The sequence below is a fragment of the Lonchura striata genome, chromosome 20 (genome assembly GCF_050655825.1).
Source record: "Lonchura striata isolate lonStrDom1 chromosome 20, ASM5065582v1, whole genome shotgun sequence".
Lineage (NCBI taxonomy): Eukaryota > Metazoa > Chordata > Aves > Passeriformes > Estrildidae > Lonchura > Lonchura striata.
In genome coordinates this window covers 3437681-3457549 of record NC_140722.1, presented here as the reverse complement: position 1 = coordinate 3457549, position 19869 = coordinate 3437681, and the positions used below count along the sequence as shown (strand labels likewise).

At 47.7% G+C, this 19869-nt stretch overlaps 1 protein-coding gene across 1 annotated transcript in view; it reads left to right on the top strand.

Moving 5' to 3' along the window:
- TOX2 (TOX high mobility group box family member 2) overlaps positions 1-19480 on the top strand; it is a 161029-nt gene extending 141549 nt beyond the window's left edge. The window contains exons 6-9 of the mRNA XM_021546355.3: positions 7299-7379; positions 9630-10037; positions 11853-11983; positions 18262-19480. Coding sequence (XP_021402030.2) covers positions 7299-7379; positions 9630-10037; positions 11853-11983; positions 18262-18298 — 657 coding nt within the window. The 3' untranslated portion in view covers positions 18299-19480. The remainder of the gene's footprint in view (positions 1-7298; positions 7380-9629; positions 10038-11852; positions 11984-18261) is intronic.
- Positions 19481-19869: the final 389 nt, after the last annotated feature.

Below are 19869 nucleotides of genomic sequence, written 5' to 3'. Positions count from 1 at the left end.
GGTCCTCACGAAGCTCTGTATAAAAGAGCAATGTATTTTGAATAAACCAGAGTTTTACTCTCACAGCCTTCTGATCAGAGTCTCTTCATTCCCATCCTGCCTCGACAGCGACATGGAGACTCTCCAGAGAAGTCACTGGTGGGATTCACTCTCCCCTGCCAATTTCTGCTATTCCCTCTCCAAGCACCTCCCTGTTCCCTGCAGTGTTTTGGTGAAGAGGACGTTGGATTGGAGCCAAGCAATGGTGGAGACCACGGAGATCAATGCCAAGGTGGCAGCTGCAGGAATCTCTGGAACCAGCTTCTTTTTGTCAGCAAATCCAGCCACAAAGTCAAAGCCCTGGGCAGGTGTTTCCATAGGGAACTGAGAGCAGAGGAATCAAGGAGCTCCCAAGCAATCTGCTGGGTAATCCCCAGGCTAACCCAGAGCTTCCCATCTGAAATGAGCAGAGATTGGGCAAACCCAGCATTTGCAGTTGAGTTTTTGAGTCTGGGACACAAAGGTACCAGAGATGAGTTCTTGCTCGTGCTTCACCAGGAACAGCTCAGTAATGCTGAGAGACTCCATGGCCAAACACAAATGGGATTTTCTGACACAAATGTACAGCCTGGAGAACAACACAGCTCCGGGGATCAAGTCACACTCCAGGAACAAATTACCCAGCAGAATTAGCTGCTTAGCAGGAAAGTAGTAGGTCACCCATTTAATCAGATCCATCTACTCATTGAACCTGATCCATCTGCTGCTGACAGGACCTGCAGGGTCTGTGGTGGGACAGAGGCATCGTGGGCCAGCTGTGAAGTTGTTTTATGGAAGAGCCACCAGAGGGGAGATATCCCACAGGAACAGCCATGCTACAAATTGCCCAATTCCAGCTTTGTTCCAAGCTGCCAGCGCTGGAGCACAGCAGGATGCACTTTCCTCCTGCAGCCCAAAGCCCTGGCAGTGAAGCCCTAGAAGGGTCCAGGCAGTTGCCCTGGCCTGGAAGGAGGTTTCAGCATCTTCTGGGCATCAAGGAAAGCCATGCACCAGAGAGGGATCAAAGCACCAATCCGAAGCAAGGCTTCAGGAGAGGTCTGGTGGAGAGCAGGGTAATGATGGGGAGGATGTGGAAGGTCAGATCTGCTTTTAACAGCTCCACGAGTTATACTTTTCTTCTTGGAGAGCAAGATCAGAAGTTTTGGAAGGTGAATGGTGCATGTCTTTTGTTGGAGGTTAGGGTTTGGATTTGTCACCCTCCTGTCCCCTTTGGAATTTTCAATGGATTGTCCTGGGAATAAGCTTGTGCCCTCACATGGAGCAAGGAATGACTTCCACCCCATGAAGTCGAGGCAGTGGAGAGCAGGAATCTCTCAGGATGCTTTAACCAGTGGCAATTCCTGCTTCACTGCAGGCTCTTCCATTCATTCTCCAAAGGAATTGCTTCACAGCACTGTGTCTCCACCAGGATAAAGCAGGAGCTCTCCTGAAACCATGCTAATAGTTCCCACAGCCAGGGTCTTCCCTGGCGGTATCCTCAGGGTTGTTGACTTAAAATCCAGACCACAAGCTTTTTTCTGGAAGTGTAGCTTGGCTTAGTTGGTTTCAATGGTGGGAGGGACAGAATAAGTCTTGCCCTAGAAGAGGACACAGAGGGGGATGCAAGGAGGAAAGCAGGATTTGGGAAGGAATAAGGACAACCTGTCCATGTTTCCTATTTGCCTTTCCAGTGGCTGTGGTAAGGATGTGTGGAGAGAAAGGGAAATGTGGCAGGGAGGATGTGCTTTGAGACACCTTGTGAATAAACTGTAAGTTATAGTGATCTGAAGACATATCTTGGAGGAAGGTGTATAATAGTTACAAGAAAAACCCCGCAGACTTACAAGCAGAATAAAAACCAAATTTACACATTTGGGAGAAGAAAAAAGCCAGTCATGGAATCATAGAAAGAAGGGCAAGGAGAGACTTAAGAGGTCAACCAGACCATACCAATGCCTGAAGTCAGGATCATCTCTACTTAAGCCATTCCTGATGGGTGTGTTCCTAATCTGTTCTTAAACCCTCAGTGGTGGAGATTACACATCTCCCCAGGCAATGTCTTCCCGTGCTTAATTATCCTTTCTGCTCCCGAGGCTTCCCAGTGCTTACCCAACATTTCCCTTGGTGCAATTTAAGCCTATTTTGCCTCCTTTCCTACATGCAGAGGATCACCCTGTGCCTCCTTTGCTACATCGTGGTGGCTCCTCTTGGCCTTCCCCCCGAGCTTTCCTCCTGGAGCCCTTTCCTGCACTTCCCATCTCTCCTCTCCTGATGTTCTACCACCCCAAATTCCACCTGGGATTGCAGCAGAGATGCTCCCACGTGGGGTCAGTGCACCCCTCGATTTTTTGGGGAGGAGTTGGAGTTGTTCCCCTGGTTCCCCAGGCCTGGGAAGCAGGGTTGCTGCTGGAGCAGGAGGGCTGGGATGCAGAGGTTACAGATACCAGCTCCGGCTGTCGCTCGGCGCCTGCGCGACACGGAGCCGCTCGTGGGCGTCAGCGGGGTTTGCAATAATTGTCTTCCCTAATTAACTTGTTATCAAACAAGAACATTTCATTATGGTACAATTACTGGCTGCTTTGCTGAGACACAGAGGTGTCAGGATTACGATCCTGACATATGCTTCTTACAGTTCTGATTTTTTTGTTTTCGTAATCACTAACCATTTTTATTTCCTCCCCCCTCTCCCTCCAACCCACCCACTCACTTAATAACTAATGAATCCTCCTGCTAATGAATAAGGAAAATAAATCAGTGGGCATGACAGGTTAGGGAGAAAAACATGCAAAATGTTTTGAGGATACTTAAATCTGATAAATTACTTCAAAATTAAAATCCCTGGGAGAAAATGGGATTTAATTAGAAAGTAACGTGGTTTTGTCAATGTTTAAATTAAAATTTTGAAGGTTATAAATGCTGCACTAGAGCTGCCTTTACACAGAAGATTTGCATGGAGCTTTGCTCAGATCCCACGTCAGCGTGGTGATTCCCTGGGAACAGGCAGCTCAGTGTCCTTGATGGAGCCCTGTGTGGGTGCAGGGCAGGACTGCAAAACTCCCAAGAGGAGACCCTTAGGGATGGCTCTTTAAAATGAGGGTGGTGACACAGGTCACCCAGAGCAGCTGTGGCTGCCCCTGGATCCCTGGCAGTGCCCAAGGCCAGGCTGGATGGGGCTGGGAGCACCCTGGGATGGTGGAAGGTGTCCCTGTCATGGCAGGGGTGGATCAAAATGGTGCCTTCAACTCAAACCCTTCTGGGATTCTGTCATGGTTTGACACTGGTACAATGCCAGTGCCCCCATGAAAATGCAATCTCTCAATTGAATGCTGTGAAATGCAATCGAGAACAGAGCAAAGCAGATCCAAGCTTAATAACAGGGAAAAAACTTTATTAAGCTACTTCTATAAAAGGAAAAAAAAGGAAAAAAAAACACACACAAAGATCAAAATGAAAACCTTGCCAAGCATTCCTCCTCTCACCACCCAACTCCAACAAACCACAGTGAGACACAATCTGGACCCCAATCAGGTTTCCACCCTCCAGACAATCAATCCTCAGTCCATCGAGGGAACAGAGTCTCTCCTGTGCCACAGACCCCCCAAGAAACACAGCTGCACATCCTGTGTTTCCATGTCACACATGGCACCGCCCGGAGAAAAGTTTGCCATGGTGACCCTTCTCCTTTCCATGCACAGTGCTCTCACCACCAATGCATGGATGGACAGACTGCTTTTAGGATTTTCCCTTTCAAGGATGCCCTGCCAAGAGGGAAAAAACAACAGTTCAGTTTTTCATTTTGGGACCACAGTACCCCCCATTTTCCCCTGGGGCTGAGGGTCCAAGAACAGAGATCTTCTTTTCTTCTTCTTTGAGGACAGGGGGAACCACCACAAAACCCCCTAACCTTTTCTCTGCTCACTCCACTTCTGTCTTTTCCCAGCTGAAGCAGGTCTCTTGACTCACTGACATCCTCCTAAAATACAGTCTCTCTCTTGGAGGAGATTTATTCAGTCTGTGGCTACCAAGGAAAAAGTCCAGCCAAAAGCCACTCCATCATCCCCTCCCATCTAGAATTCCTCCTTCTAACATCCCAGGTCCAAGCTGTCTCTCTTCCTCTCTTTCAAACCGAGGAGGAGTGAAATTTCACAAAGCTTTCATTTCTCAGGAAGGTTAAAAGTCCTGATTCCCAGGATGGCTCTGGGCCCAGGCTCCGGCTCCCACAGGCAGCTGGGCACCTTGCAGCCCCCCGGCTCTTCTCCTTCCCCACAGTGAACTGCTGATAAAAACTGCTGCTGTCTCTTTATCTCTCTCTCTCTCTCGGGACACTCTGGGGGGAATGGAGACATCCCACATTTTTTCTCCACCCTTCCATCTGCAGGGGGTTCCAGTCCCTCCACTCTTGGGCCCACCTCAGTCAGGCCATGGGCCTTCCCCTCCCCACCCAGCCACGGCCGGGCAGGGGAGAGGCTGCACTGCACAGAACCAAAGAGAGCGAGTTCCCCTGGGAATTCTGATTTTAACCCCTCTGTGTTCTCAGAGGCGTGTCCACCTTCAATTGGTCAAGATCCAAATTCACCTCTTCCTTCTGGAAAAATTCTTTTTCTGTGTCAAACCACAACAGATTCTATGGCTGAAACCCAGATAATGCATCAGGAATCTTCCAGAACTTCCAGCTCAGCAAAGAAATATCAGAGAGCACAATCCCTGCGCTTCCCAGAGGAACATCAGAGATCACAATCCCTGAGCTTCCCCCATCACCTTTCCTGGCAGCCCTGATGGTGGCCAGGCTTGAGCCAGGGCTGGCCCAGGGAGCACAGAGGCTCCTGCCTGGAGCAATCCCCCCTCCCTTATAAATAATTATTTACTCCCCTCCCTTCAGCAGAATGAGCCACTGGCTGCCCCGCCCAGTCCTGCTCTAGACCTCACCCAGCAGCACATCCCAATAGGAGAGCTCTAAAAGAGACAAGAACAGATGAAGAGTGGCATAAAAAACAACAGGTTAGCAGGAAAAACAAGTGATGGAGATGAAGACAGGCACAGACTTTATTGGTTATTTATTTATTTGCATTTACTATTAGGAAGTTTCAATTACCTGTCCTCTCACTGTCCAGAAATTGCAGGTTTTTCTCCAGGCAAGTCTCGCTAATAATTAAATTTATCTCTGCATAGCTCTGAATACTTTGTTTTTCCACCATCCTGGGAAAAAAAAAAAAAAAAAAAGAAAAAAAAAAAAAGAAAAAAAAAGGTAAAATCACTCTTGGATTTTGCTGTTATAGAGAAAAAATAATTAAATATATTCTCCATAGAACAGCATCCAGCTGTGGCCTCTTTTAAACACTGAGATACAGGAATTCTTATTTCATTGTTGTGAGAGCATCAGGTACCACATTTAAGAGCATCCACCAGCTCTGCTGATGAACACAATAAATTCTGTGGTACTGTGATGGGCACAGACCTGCTCCAGTAGAAGGTGTCCCTGGCCATGGCAGGAGGATGGAACTTGAGGAGCTTTAAGGTCCCTTCCAACCCAAACCACTCTTTGATTCTATAATAAAAGATCTGAAGATTGTAGAGAAAGGTAATAGCTTTTATTAAGGGAACTGATACTGTTTGAAGAAATAGTTACTTTTCACAGGCAAACTCTTCTTCAGGCTGACATTTTGAAAAGTAATTTTGTTCTGAATGGAGCAAATATAATATTTCCTGAATGCCATAAAGCCAAAGACAAACGTAGAGAAATGCTCCATTTCAGAAAATTGCCGTCTGAGACCTCCAGTGTGTTGAGTCAAAACGTTTCATTACAGGACTCGCTGTGATTTAGCAATGAAAATAAGGCTTTCAATCCATTTTTAATAGAATTTATCTGTACTGATTTAAAACTCACATTCAGTTCAACTGCTGGAAGGTTACTCTTCTTCAGAGGTCAGTGTTGGGAGGAAGTCTGCCATGGCCATGGAAATTTGCAGGGGAAATAAGCTAAATCATAGAACTGGGGGATTGTTTTGGTTGGAAAATACCTTTAGGATCATCCTGTCCAACTGTCAGCCCAGCACTGCCATGGCCACCACGTCCCCAGGTGCTACATCCATAGGTCTTTTATACACCTCCAGGAATGGTGACTCCACCACCTCCCTGGACAACCTGTTCCAGAGGTGGGCAACCTTTTCCATGAAGAAATTTTTCTCCATATCCAACCCAAATCATCCTGGACAGAGAATGTGCCCACCAGGCTTCAGAGTTTCAATTCCTGAAAGCTGTTTTAAAGCTGAATTAAATACATGCAAATCTGTTCTAATTGAAATCAACTTTCAGTGTGTCACTTGAGGAAGGCTTTGGGTTTCCAGTGGAGAAGAGGGTTGGTGGGTATTTTTCCTGGGAGTTCCTGCCTTTATTCTGAAATTTTTATTCCGTTTTAAAATACTCCTTTTTTATTCAGTTTAATCTGTGTAATTCCATGGGGACTCACTGCTGGGGGCAGACTGGATCACACCATTGGAGGTCTTCACCTCCATGTGGAGGACCAGGATCCATGAAGGAAGGGGAGCAGCACTGACATGATCAAGAGGCATCTCTCATTATGGGGAAAGATGGAAAAATAAACCATAATTCACTCTTCCAAATCTTTTATTTTTTCTTAGGGAAGCAAACTCTCCTGGTACTTGCTGCTTCCCTGCAAGCTCCAGCTCACCAAGTCATAACATGAGGCAAAAATCTCAGCTTTTATAAGATCAGGAAGCAGTTCCCACCTGTCCAGACTGCAGGGAAGAGCTGCGATTTTGAAGATTAATATTGGAAAAATTGAGAAGACAAATGGATAATTTAGGGATTCTGACTGTCTCACATGTTTTTAAGCTGGTCATAATCACAGAATCATAGAATGGATTGAGTTAGAAGGAACTTTAAAGACAGTCCTGTCATTTGAGGATTTGGGCTTTTGTCTTGCTCTTCCAAGAGCCTGGATCACTCTCTACTTGGCTTCCTGTTGGGAACGGATTTCACTGTGCTCACTTTATCAAATCAGACTGTGTCTCTTACAAATACCTGTCTAAACACACAGACCACTCTGACCAGAGATCCCAGCATGGGATCAGATCAAAAATCCCAGCATGGTTCAATCCAATCATTTTCTTGGATTGGCATAAATTTCTCTGCAGCAGAATTGAGTTTTTCATGCACAGAGCCCTACTGAAGGGGGTTCCCACTGAGCAGGTGGGATGCAGCCAAGCCCAGCAGCCTCCTGTTCTCTTTACTAATAATTTTCCATCCCTTGGTCCTTCCAGGCATACAAGAGGAAAACAGAAGCTGCCAAGAAGGAGTACCTGAAAGCCCTGGCTGCGTACCGGGCCAGCCTCGTCTCCAAGGTACAGCCACACTCACGGGCAGGTTACAACTCACGAGCCTCCAGGGAGGAGCACATTTATCAGAAATGCTGTGTAATTGGGATATCAGAACTGATACCAGCATTACCACCTTCCCAAGGGGCTGAAAGAGGGGCTTTGCAGCACGGTTAGGGCAGGAACTGGGCTGTCATCTGCCTTGAGAGCCCTGCAACACGACCCCACTTTGGATGGGTTCAGCAGCAGGGAGGTTTCATCAGTGTCCCTGTGTGGGGTGAAGGGGTCCCTGCTGCCTGTCCCCACTTTTCCTTGCCCACTTTTGGGGTGTGAGTGCAGCAAAGGAGTCAGGAGGACAAGGTGGCACCAGGGACTGGCCCAGGGGAAGGTGACACCCAGTACTGGGCTCACTGTACCAGCATGCTGCTGCACCCTGCTCCATGCACTTGGGCTGTCCTGCCTGCTCAGGACCCCAGGGGTTGCTTCTCCTGTACATGATCAGCCTAGACCAGAGTTTTAGGAAGTTTTGGGGAGTTTTTAGGGAGTTTTATGGAGTTTATCAACCCCATAACTGTGGGTCGATGAGATGTGAGCACATGGGTGCTCACCACACTGCGGCCAGGCCAAACCCAGGGCCATTCCAGTGTCTAATAGTGAAATCCCAGGGCATTTCAGGCCCAGAGAGGAACTCCCAGTGCTGCAAGACCACACTTGTGAGCAAAGCACTCCTAGATGTGGATGCCTATCCCAAGGGACCTCACAGCTTGCCCTCCTCCCTCTAGAGAGGGGACTCAGCATTCACTGCCTGGGAGTTTGGGGTGGCTCCTGTGGAGCTCAAAATCTTCCTGGCTCAGCAGTAATGCTGCCCTTGGGAAGGGGGAATGGTCCCCCTTCAAAGCTACTCCTTGGTACTACACCACATCCTCAGAGCCTGATCATCATATTCACCTGCCCTGGGAAATAAAGTGACCTCCCCAACCACCCCTCACCTGCAGGATCTGTGTGCTGATGGTGAGCTGGAAAGGCTCAGAGCCCCTGTGCAGACCAGTAGCTGCCAATTTCTCAACAGAACAGAAGCAAAGACAGAAAAACAGGATGGGAAGGACTTGCTGGGGATTTAAAACTCTTGTTGGTTCTTCTGGAAGCCTCTGAGGGTCTTGTCATGAATGTTCCTCTCAGCAGTGTGGGGCAGAAGGCGTGGAAGTTATAGAGGCATCTGCTCTATGGCTTTGGTTTCTCCCAATTGCTCCAATTGCTCTTCTGCAAAACTTTGTTTTGAGCAAAGCAACACAGTGTGGTCCTGGCTGCTGGGTGAGAAAGGATCAGGACTATCATTACAGAGCCTGTCACAGGACAAAACCCTCATTGTCCAACCCAGAAAATTCCCCTTTGTCCTTCTCTCCTTCCTGCCAAAATGATGTCATGATTGTCCCATGCATTATAGACCCACCAGGGCTGCTGGGATGCACAGAATGGGGAAAGCAGGGGGTTTATAGACCCATTTGTACTCTGTTGGAAGCAGGAGGGGTTTGTCAGCCACCCACAGCACTGAGCTGCTGGTGGGCAGTTTGCCTCTGCACTGGTTTGATGCCTTGTGCAGGCTGCCCTAGAACAGAGATCAGACAGAGCTAAAGAACAAAGCAGGGATTTATTAAAAGCCATCAATGGATCCACCTTGGGCAGCACCAGAGCCCAGCCAGGGCTGCACCCAAGATGAACCAAAATGGTCCCAAAATGCACGAGCGCTCCCAGGGGCTCTCCCTGGGATCAGTTCTGCTCCATTGGCACCTTGGAGTTCATTGTCCCATTCCAGCTTTAGCCCAGGCAGTCCCATCCTGCTTGTTTTTCTCTCTCCAGCCCACAGTGTTTGTGCTCCTGGGCTGAGGTTTGGATCATTTGTCCTTGGTGCCCAGCTGGAGCAGGAATTGTTTTGTCTCCCTGCTCTGTGCAGAGAGCTCAGCATCCCCTCATATGAAGCTCAGAATCACACACTGAAGCAGCTCAGAATCTGAAAAATATAAAAGCTAAATCCTGAGGTATCAGGTTTGTTCCCTGTGATGCTCCAGGCTCTGCCAAAGGCACCATTGAGTTACTGGGCTTTAGTTTTCCAGCTCTGGATGCTGCACCCAGCTGCTGCAGTGCTGGGAGGTCCCGCACTGGCAGGTGGGAGAGCAGCAGGATGCATGGGGAGCTCAGCTGCACCGCTGGGTATCTTGGGATGCATATTGACATTTCCTCTTTTCCTTCCTCACCACCTTCCTCTCTGTTTCCCCACAGAGCTCTGCCGACCAGGGGGAGACGAAAAGCACCCAGAGCAACCCCCCTTCCAAGATGATCCCCCCCAAGCAGCCCATGTACCCCATGCCTCCGCAGGCATCCTCTCCCTACCCCGGCCTGGGTTCCTTCCTGTCCCCGTCGGAGCTGCAGAGCTACCGTGGGCACCCCCACGCCGGGCTGGCCCGGACCCTGCCCTCCAAGCCCCTGCTGCCCAGCCTCAGTGCCTCCCCGCCGCCCTCCTTCCAGATCAGCCCCCCGCTCCACCAGCAGCTGTCCCTGCACCACGCGCAGAGCTCGCTCCTGCCCCAGCCCCTCAGCATGCAGCAGGTCCCCCAGCAGCCCCTCCTGTCCCCCCCCATGGCACTACAGGTACAGCCCCCCATCAACGCCTCGCCGCCCGGACAGCAGGTCAGTGCTCCGGGCACCCCGGGCGCTCCTCGAGGGAATCCTCCCAGAGATGGGAATGGAGCACCAGGAGGGGCTGAGGGACATGGGAGAGGGGCTCAGCCTGGAGGAAACGAGGTTCAGGGGGGACCTTGTCCAACTCAGGGTCCTCGAAAGACAGGAAAGCTGGACAGGACAGAACGCACTTCGAACCAATATGGTTAATGCAACGTTCTCCATTTATTAGTGAGAAGGTGGCAGTCTATATACACTTCTACATAGTTCACAGTTTACAAAGGCACTCTCATTGGCAAGCTAACATTGTTTGTCTTTGTCTTAAGGTGGTCAGGCTTTTCACAATGCAGCTCTACCCTAATTCACACTCAGCTCATTACTTTGTAGTAACCTTAACATAATTTCTAACTGCGCCACAACTGAATTCTTACTGTGTCAAAGGCTCTTAGGCCCCACCAAGGCACTTATCAGGGACCTGGTCTGAGTTGGTAGCTCAATTCTCACTCCAGACATAAATCATGCCCTCTCTCTCAGAAATTCTGCAACACCTTGTGTCTCTGCACACCCCCTCCCCCACATTGCCCTAATTTGGGTATTTTGGAAAAAATGTTATTTGCCAGGTAACTATCGTGAATCTGGTTTATATACATTGCCTAATGGATATAAATTTAATTAAACCCACCCCAAAAAATGGGGGAAACTGATCAGCTTTCAGTTAAAGCAGCCCCTCAGTGTCCTTGTGGCTCTGCACAACTTCTGACAGGAGGGGACAGCCGGCAGGGTCGGGCTCTGCTCCAGGGAACAGGGATAGGACAAGAAGAAATAGCCTCGAGTTGTGCAGTGAATGTTTAGATTGAAAATTAAAGAAAATGTCTTTGTTGAAAGGGTTATCAGGCAGTGGAACAGCTGCCCAGAGAAGTGGTGGAGTCACCATTCCAGGAAGCATTCAACAAATGTGTAGATGTGGCACTTGGGGACAGGCTTTGGTGGTGGGGTGGCAGTGCTGGGCTAAAGGCTGCACTCGGTGATCTTGGAGGTCTTCTGCAACCTGAACAATCCTGACTTCTCCAGCACAGGGGTTGGGCTTTAGCTCTGCACAGCCAGAGTGGCTTCTGTAATTTGATTATAGTGTTATAGAGGATCCTCACACTCACTCATTGGGGTGGGAGTTGTTGCCGAGGGCAGCATTTTGTGAAACTTCATTTCACAAAGTTTGTGAATAAAATATTAAAAATAAAAAATACCCCCTCATTGCCCTAATTTGGGTATTTTGGAAAAAAATCATGTTATTTGCCAGGTAACTGTCATGAATCTGGTTTATATACATTGCCTAATGGATATCAATTTAATTAAACCCACCCCAAAAAATGGGAAAAACTGATCAGCTTTCAGCTAAAGCAGCTCCTCAGTGTCCTTGCAGAATTGCCAGTGGTGGCAGCTCATGGGGACAGTGTTGTTTGTGTGGCTGTCCCTTGTTCCTGAGCACTGGGGTGGGGAACTCAGCACTGCACTGGATGCTGGCTTTGGTGGCCAGACTGCAAAAATCCCAAAGGCTTTTGTGGCTGTGTGCCCTCCACAGCAACTCCTACCCCTGAGGAGGAGGGTCCTGACAAAAAGAGCAGGGAAAAGGGATATCAGATGTGCTGCTGCACTGACACCATGTCTGGGCTGGGACCTTCCTCTTGTCCCTGGGGCTCTCCTGTGCTCTGAACTGAACAGGTTTTGGGGACAACACCTGTAAATGTGATTATGTGCTATTATTAAATCTGCAGTTCTCCTGCTTTGTATGCTCCTGTAACCCTCCTTTTCCTCTCCACCCTGCAGGACTTCTCCCATATTTCGTCTGAGTTTCAGAACAGTGTTGGACCCCGCTCCCCTGGTGCATCAAACCCCCCCGGCAGCACCGAGTGGGACAACGACTACCCCAGCAGGGAGTGTGGGGTCAACCACTGCAGGCCAGTAGACAAAACAGCTCATTGCTAGTGCACATCTGGGCTGGGGCAGGGCCCAACAGCTCCATGTCTGCCCTAAAATGTACAGCCAGTTGTGCTCAGGGAAGCTCAAGGCTCCCTCATCTCTGTAGGCTCTCTGAAGTGATGCTATGGAAGAAGGTAGCTTAAAAAGCGTGGATAAATTCTTCATTGGACATGAAAAGTTGTATTTTGTTTTCCCATTTTTTTATTTATTTCCATTCCATGGAAGGGTTAGACACATTTCTTTCTGGAGCAGTCCCCCCAGCAGAGTTCCTGGAGGTTTGAGAGCAGCCATGTCCAAGGTGGCTTTCCAGTACTTAAAGAGTCTTATTAAAAAGTTGGAGAGCAACTAATTGCAAAGGCAGGTAGTTATAGGACAAGGGGGAATGGCTTTAAACTGAAAGAGAAGAAATTTAGATTATATATGAGGAAGAAATTGTTCCCTGTGAGGGTGGGGAGGCCCTGGCACAGGGTGTCTAGAAAAGCTGTGGCTGCCCCTGGATCCATGGAAGTGTCCAAGATCAGGTTGGATGGGGCTTGGAGCAGCCTGGGACAGTGGGAGGTGTCCCTGCCCATGGCAGGGGGTGGATTGAGATGGGCTTTAAGCTCCCTTCCAACCCAGATGATTCTCTGATGAGCAATGTTCTTCTGTTGCTAAAGCAATTGCTCTTATCACTGAGGCCACAGCCTCCTGTAATTGTCTCCACCAGCAGAACCCTTACCATTCCTGGGGTTAGTGTGCAAATGCTCCATCCCCCTGCACCATGCAGGAAAGCCCTGCTGACATCTACACACATCTTCCCCTGATGCCCTACAGGCTCTGGCATGAATGTGCCAGTGTGAAGGTCCCTTTAATGCTGCTGAGAATCCTCAATAAATGAAATATCAGGGTAGTCTTAAAGCTGGGGAACGAGGAGTGTGTGGAAGCCATTTCCAACCTCTGCCCAGCCCACTGCTCTAGGCTCAGCTCTAATGGTTTGGAGGCTCTGTTGTGCTCTCTAGAACATTCCTGGGGTTGTCTGTGGGAACAGGTTGGGAAGGAGGCTGGATATGGTTGAGCATTGATTTCCTTCAAGTGCTGGAACACGGAGCTTTGACCAGAAATAGCAACCAGCTCCCAGGCTTTTCAGAGCACAGCTCCTGCCTGTGCCAGCAGAGCACTCACAACTGCTGGGCTGGGCACAGAGTGTACAGACATTTATTTCTTCCAGGGCAATAAATAACTGCCTGATCCATTTAAATATCCCTGCTGTCTGCCTGCCCGAGGGGCTGAGGGACATGGATAGGTCTGACCTTTGCATGCTCCTTCCTGAAGTCTCTGCAGACAGCCTGGAAGAAGGAACATGACCAGGACCTGACTGTAAAAGTCACTTCACGTGTCGTGGGTAAAATGCTGAAGGTGCTTGGAGGGTGTGGCACATGGATCCCGATTTCCAGAGGTGCTGGGCAGAAATAAGCATCCTAGAAATAAGCATCCCCTAGGAATAAGCATCACTTCTTAAGGGATCAGCTGGGAAAACATTTGATTCCCTCTGCAAATCCCACTGCCTGGGTCCCATGAAGAAAGCCCAAGGCACTCTAGAAACAGGTGAAATGTTCCCATAGCAGTGGGGACTGAGTCCTGGGTTGCTAAAACAAGCTCTGTGACATCTGGCTGGAGTGCCACACTATAAGCAGAGGGCCCATGCAATTCATGATCAAAGCTCATGCATTTCATGCCTTTGTCACAGCAGAAATATCAAATTTCATGGGTTTATCACAGCTTCCTGGAAAAAAAGAAGTCATTCTAAACCCAGACAGATTATGCAGAGACTTCCAGATAATTATTAGAGTAGATTATAGCAAGGAACTCGGATGGATAGAGATCAGTCCTGCAGAAAGTGCTTAGTGCATGCACTGAAAATATCACAGTGTCTGCTGAGGAAGGAGCCATCTCCTGTGACTAAAGGCACAGGAGCTGCTGGCAGCCAGTGCCCAAAGCTGGATTGTTCTCATTTATTCTAAAGCCTGGTATGCCAGTAGTGCCCTCATCTCCTGCTTCTGCTGCCCTGGGATTTGCAGCCTCAGTGCCCCCTCTGCATCACCTGGAGCAGTCACAGACATCTGCAGCTCCCTGTGTCTCAAGGTTGCTCACAAGCCAAGAAAAGAGATGATCTGGATTTCCTCACCAGGGCAAGGAATGATGGGGCAAGGGGGAATGGCTTCCCACTGCCAGGGCAGGGTTAGATGGGATATTGGGAAGGAATTCCTCCCTGTGAGGGTAGAGAGGCCCTGGCACAGGTGCCCAGAGCAGCTGTGGCTGCCCCTGGATCCCTGGCAGTGCCCAAGGCCAGCCTGGATGGGGCTGGGAGCAGCCTGGGACAGTGGAAGGTACCCATGGGAATGAGATGAGCTTTGAAGCCCATTCCCACCCAATCCACTCTAGGATTCCATGATCTCCCTGAGTCTTCTCCTTTCTCCAATGCACTTCGTACTAATTTCCAAGTGACATGCAAAATTGTCACTGGGCTCCTCCACAGCACCTTTTCATTAGCTGGGTGGGTCCAGCCCTCAGCAGATCTCGGGCACAGTAGTGATAAAGGGATGTTGTCTCCATGGGTTTGGTTCATCAGTGCTGCCCTAGGTATATTTGGGAAGTCTCTGGACCATATAATGGCCCATTTCAACCTCAGAAGGGCATTTGGCTTAATTGCAATTAAAGCAGCACTGTGAGGAGCAAAATCTGGCTGGAAAGAAAAGAGATTGTTCCTTGATGGGATGTGACTCAGCTGTAGAGCCCCAGACTCCTGGAAGAGAGGATCATCCCAACCTCCCCAGCACACACACAGCCCTGTTGGGTTATGAATTTTATTTCATGTCTAACTTTGATATTTCTTTAGCTTCCAACATCTGTTGCCACTGGGCTAGCTGGGGTAAAACCTCCCAAGCCTCGTTTTCTTTTGTGTTTGTCATCCAGATAACTTCTGAAAAACTGACAAGGTTGTGTTTCTCTCTGTCCTTCTCTATCTAATAAGGGAACTGCTGTAGGTATTTTTGTTTCCCAGCCTATCCTTGCTAGTTAAAATCCATCAAATCACACGTCTTCCCTCAAATTCTGGGATCCTGTGAGCAGCCACTCCTTAATTCATAACTCAGCCATACTGGAGAGAGAGTTTTCAATGTTTCTTACCTCCTGCTCTCCCTATTCTTAATGACTGTTTGCTTACTGACTTCCATCCAATTTTCCTGGCTCTGTCTGGGCTGAAGCCCAAGCTGTCCTGGATTGTGAGTGAAGACATGGGGAGCATTTCTCAGCTCCTGCTTGGTGTTTGACTATCACTTCCCACAAGCGACTGCAGCACGCAATTTCTATGCTTTTTTGCCACCACATCACAAACTCCTTTCCTAGTCCCCTGTCTCCCTCACCTGACAGCCTGATTCTGGCACTTGCTCTTTCCCAGGCACTGAATTCCTCTGTTTTACAGTGATTTTCTCCAAGGGAGCTGCCTCACCTCCACCAGAGGTGCAGCTTGGTTTACAATCACGTGCAAATCCTTCTTAATCTCTAATTCAATCTTAACTCCTCAAAGCACCTCCCTTGCTTTTTCTGCCTTGTTTTCTGATTACAAATATCTCCACACCTTCTCCAGGGGTTTTGTCTTTTCCATCCTAAAACAGTCTATGATTTACCTTTGTGCCCTCACACATAGGTATTTTTGGGGTAACACTGAGCTGGATTCATCTTTCCACGTCCTTCCTCTCATTTGCAAGGCATGGATTAGGTTCTTTTTGACTGACATCCTTTAGCAACGTTTTCCCCCTCTTCCCACTCTCATTTAGGCTAAAAGATGGGACACTGTGTCCATTACACCTTGTCCAGGCAGAAAAAACCACGTACAGCTACTAGATCCAGACATTTATAACCTCCCAAATTCCTTCCAGCAATGAAGTTATCCTCTCCAAAGGGCAGAATTTTCCAAATCAGGAGCTAAATGAGCAAACCCTATAAAAAAGGCAGAGATAACCCATCACAACTGCACTTAGTTTGGATTCAATTATTTATGGTAATACTTCGTAATGAACTGGGAAATGCTCTGTAGCATGCATGGACAAGGTGTAAAATTAATGAAGTTTTAGGACTGGAATACCTCGCTGCTGCTCAGTGGCATTCAATCTTTTCTGAGTGCAGGAGGGAAGACTGTGCATTTTAAATGCAGATTATAACATGTGGAGATTAGCAGAGGGTGGGTTTTTGACTCTATCAGAAGACAGCTCTATCAACACCACCCTGCTTTGCTGTCTGCTCCTTCCCTATTATTCCACTCACAAACACACTCACACCAGAACCTCCCAGGACTTTTAACTTTAACTTTTAACACTTTTTAAGGCAAAGATGTCTTTATGGAGCTGGTGATGTTTCCATCGTGTATGTGCAGGTGATGAACTCCACTGAAAGTCCTGAATCTCAGAGCAAAACTCCCACAGATCATCAGCCAGGATAGAGGGACTTCAGACACTTCTCTTTCTACTTTGTCCCAAAAAAAAAATGTCTGGGCTCTCTCTTTGGGCTCTCCTTATGTAGTGTGAGAATGAGCACATTTGATCCAAAATTAACTCACTAAACCACCTTGGCTCAGCCTCAGGTGTGGTGAAGCAGGGGATGGTGGCCCCCGGGCTGATCCCAGTTAGAGCATTCCAAAATCCTGCTGGTGGGATCTGCAGGGACCCCCAGAGCTGGCCCTGCCCTGCAGCCCCACCAAGCCAGAGGAAGAAACTGATGCTGTAGCCCTTATAGGTGAAATTCAGGAAGAAATAAAATTGCATCCAACTCTCAGCCTCAGGGGAACCTTCTTACTCTCTACAACTACAGCCTGAAATTCAGGGTTGGAGTTAGGGTTCCCCCCTAGGGTTAGGTCAGGGCTACCCCCTGACAGAGGATGTGACCAGGTGAGGGTTGGGCTCTTCTCCCAGGTAACAAGGGACAGGACAAGATGAAAAAGGCTCAAGTTGCATCAGGGTATTTGGTACCCTGATTAGATTGGGTATTTTGAAAAAAAAATTCTGCAGGGAAAGACTGGTCAGGCATTGGAAGGGCCTCCCAGAGCAGTGGTGGAGACACCATCTCTGGGAGGGCTTTAAAAGCCACGTGGATGTGACACTTGGGGACATGGTTTGGCAATGGTTGGACTTGATCTTAGAGGGGTTTTCCAACATGAAAAGTCCTGCTCTGGTCCCTCTGTGTGCAGCCCTCCTTGTGTTTTGTGCCCTTGATGCCTTTTTTCAACCTGTACATGAAACAGCACACACTTTTGGGATAATATTAGTATAGGAGGTAATATGAAAGGTGGTCTTTGTTGGAGGCCTTCAGGGGCAGTTATGGAAAAATGTCCACAAAAGCCCACCCCCATGGAGGTGCAGACAGTTTTATAAGTTTGGTAAATTAGCATCATTGGCAAAAAGCACCACTTAGGAGCACAAGTGGTGATGCAATTCCCACCCCTGGATCAATCCCCTTCTAAGTCTTCTCTCCCTCACATGGGACTGGTACTTTGTTGATGAAAATGTCTCTGAAGAGGTGTTTTTCCACCTTGGTTGCCAGGGAAAACCAAGATAGGACAGGGGTTTTGGGATATGTTTTGTCTTTCTGCCTAGGGAATGGGCATGGAAAACTACTGGGAAAACTAGCCACTAACACAATAGTCTACAAATATATGTGAAAAGAATACAGAGAATATATTGATGCCTTGGAGTGACTGCCTAGAAGAGAGCTGTACAGAGTTAAAAGAATAAAGTAGGTATTTATGGAAGGCCTTCAATGGATACATCTTGGGCAGTGCAAGAGCCTGGTAAAAGCTACACCCAAGATAGATAAAACTCACGAGTTTTTCTGTTTGGTCTATTTGCATATCAGTGGTTAATTGTCCAATTACAGCTTCGGGTAATGAAGTCACAATCCCCCAGTTTGCTCCTCACATTTCACTTTTGTTTGTACTTTTTTGGGCCTGAGGCTGCAATGCTGCCTTTGGTTCCCATCTGGAAAACGATTGTTTTGTCTGACCAAAATGTGAAGAAACTGCATGGAGTTCAGAGTTACATACTAGTGCAGGGTCTGGAAAATATAAAAACTAAAAACTTAAGGCATCAATATAAAAGAAAAAAAAAAAGGCAAAATCCCAAACGGCATCACCCCAAAAGCCACGGCGTGGCACAAAGCGTGCGCCAGCTGTGCCAGCTGTGCCAGCCCCTTCCCGGCTGTCTCACTGCTCTGCTTTCTCTTACAGCATGCTGCCAAGGGACAAGGCACTCTACCTCACCTAAGGCTCAGCATCCCTCTGGGAGGAGGCTCAGACAAGGACACTGGAGAGGCTCAATCCTGCAGCCCTCGTGGAGGCACGGGCGGGTCGGCCGGGCGGGACAGCCGCCGCCGCACCTCGGCGCTGGCTTCGTTTCCAGGCTCTAAGAGCAGTTTTCTTTTTGTTTTATTCCTTTTCTTTTGGAACTCTAAAAAAAAAAAAAAAAAAATCAAGAAAAAGTCTACTTTCCGTGGAAGCCCCTTCCAAAAAAAAACAAACAAAAAAACAACAAAAATACCCCACCTCGTCAATCGCAAAGAACAAAAAAATAAATAGAGAGAGAAAATTCAAATAAAAATAATAAAATAAGCGCAAAACCAACAAAAAAATAATGAAGTTAAGCTAAGGACACCGTTTTTCTGCTTGCCATCAGCTTAGCTATGGACTATTTTCCTAGTGAACTGCTTTTAGACGCAGCATAAACCCAGGTCTGGTGTCCTGCAGCATTAGGCCAGCTCAGTAGGAGGATGCACTCTTTTGACTTGCTAACAGCACTAAACTTTGTGCAAGAAAATGTGAAGTTTGTGTGAATATTGTACATGCAAAGGCCTTGGACGGTCTGGCGAAAAAAAATTACAAAAAGAAATAAAAACTATTGCTAGGTAGGTGGGGGAAAGAGCAGAAGGCAAACTATGAGGGGACAAATGTGAAAGAGATCATGAAAATATAATTTGTTGGATAGTTGTAAGTAGTTTAATAAGTGTTTTAGAGCTGTGCTAAAGACATCTTTAAGATTTTTTTGTGAAAGAAATTAGTAGTTTACTTTATAGTAAAAGCATTTTATATTAATTGTAGCACATTTTTTAGTTATACATAGAAGGGAGATGTGTATAAAAAAACAACAAAAAAAGCCTGCCAAACTTGTTTCTATTATTTGTACAGCAAGAAATGGACAATTTATATCCATGTTGTATGGCACTATTATTTTTTTCCAGCCATATGTCCATCTATTTAAAAAATTGCTGACAATGATTTTTGTCTATTTATGAACAATTAGAGATCATAATTACAGTTTCTCATAAGGTGCATTTTTGGGGTTTTTTTTATTTTTTATTTTGTTTGAGGGCGCTGCTTTGGCAGCACCTGGTACATTCGGTTCACAATGCTTATCTTACCTTTCTTTATAATAAAATGTATGAAAAGTAGAGCTGAAGCAGTCTCTCCTTTTTCTGGGGGACATCCTGGATGTGGCCTCTGCCTTGTCCTCCTCAGTTTTCCAACCCTCTCTCTTCTCCCATCACATCCTCACCTGCCCCAGCCTCTTCTCGCTCTGCAATATCAACGTAATTAATTTCATAATAAATACACTATGATTAGAATAAGGGGGGAAATGGAACATTATGAAAACCTTCCTGGAGTTATCATGGTGTGGAGACAAGATTTCCCCCAGGGAGAGCTTCTGACATGTACGTTCTCTGTGTGTGTGGCAGGTAAGTGGCCCTGAGACTCTGAAATCGCAGGGAGGAGGTTTCCAGCCCTGGGAGAAGGTCTGGAAGGGATCATCACTGGGGGCTTTGGGGCCAGCAGCTGCCTGTG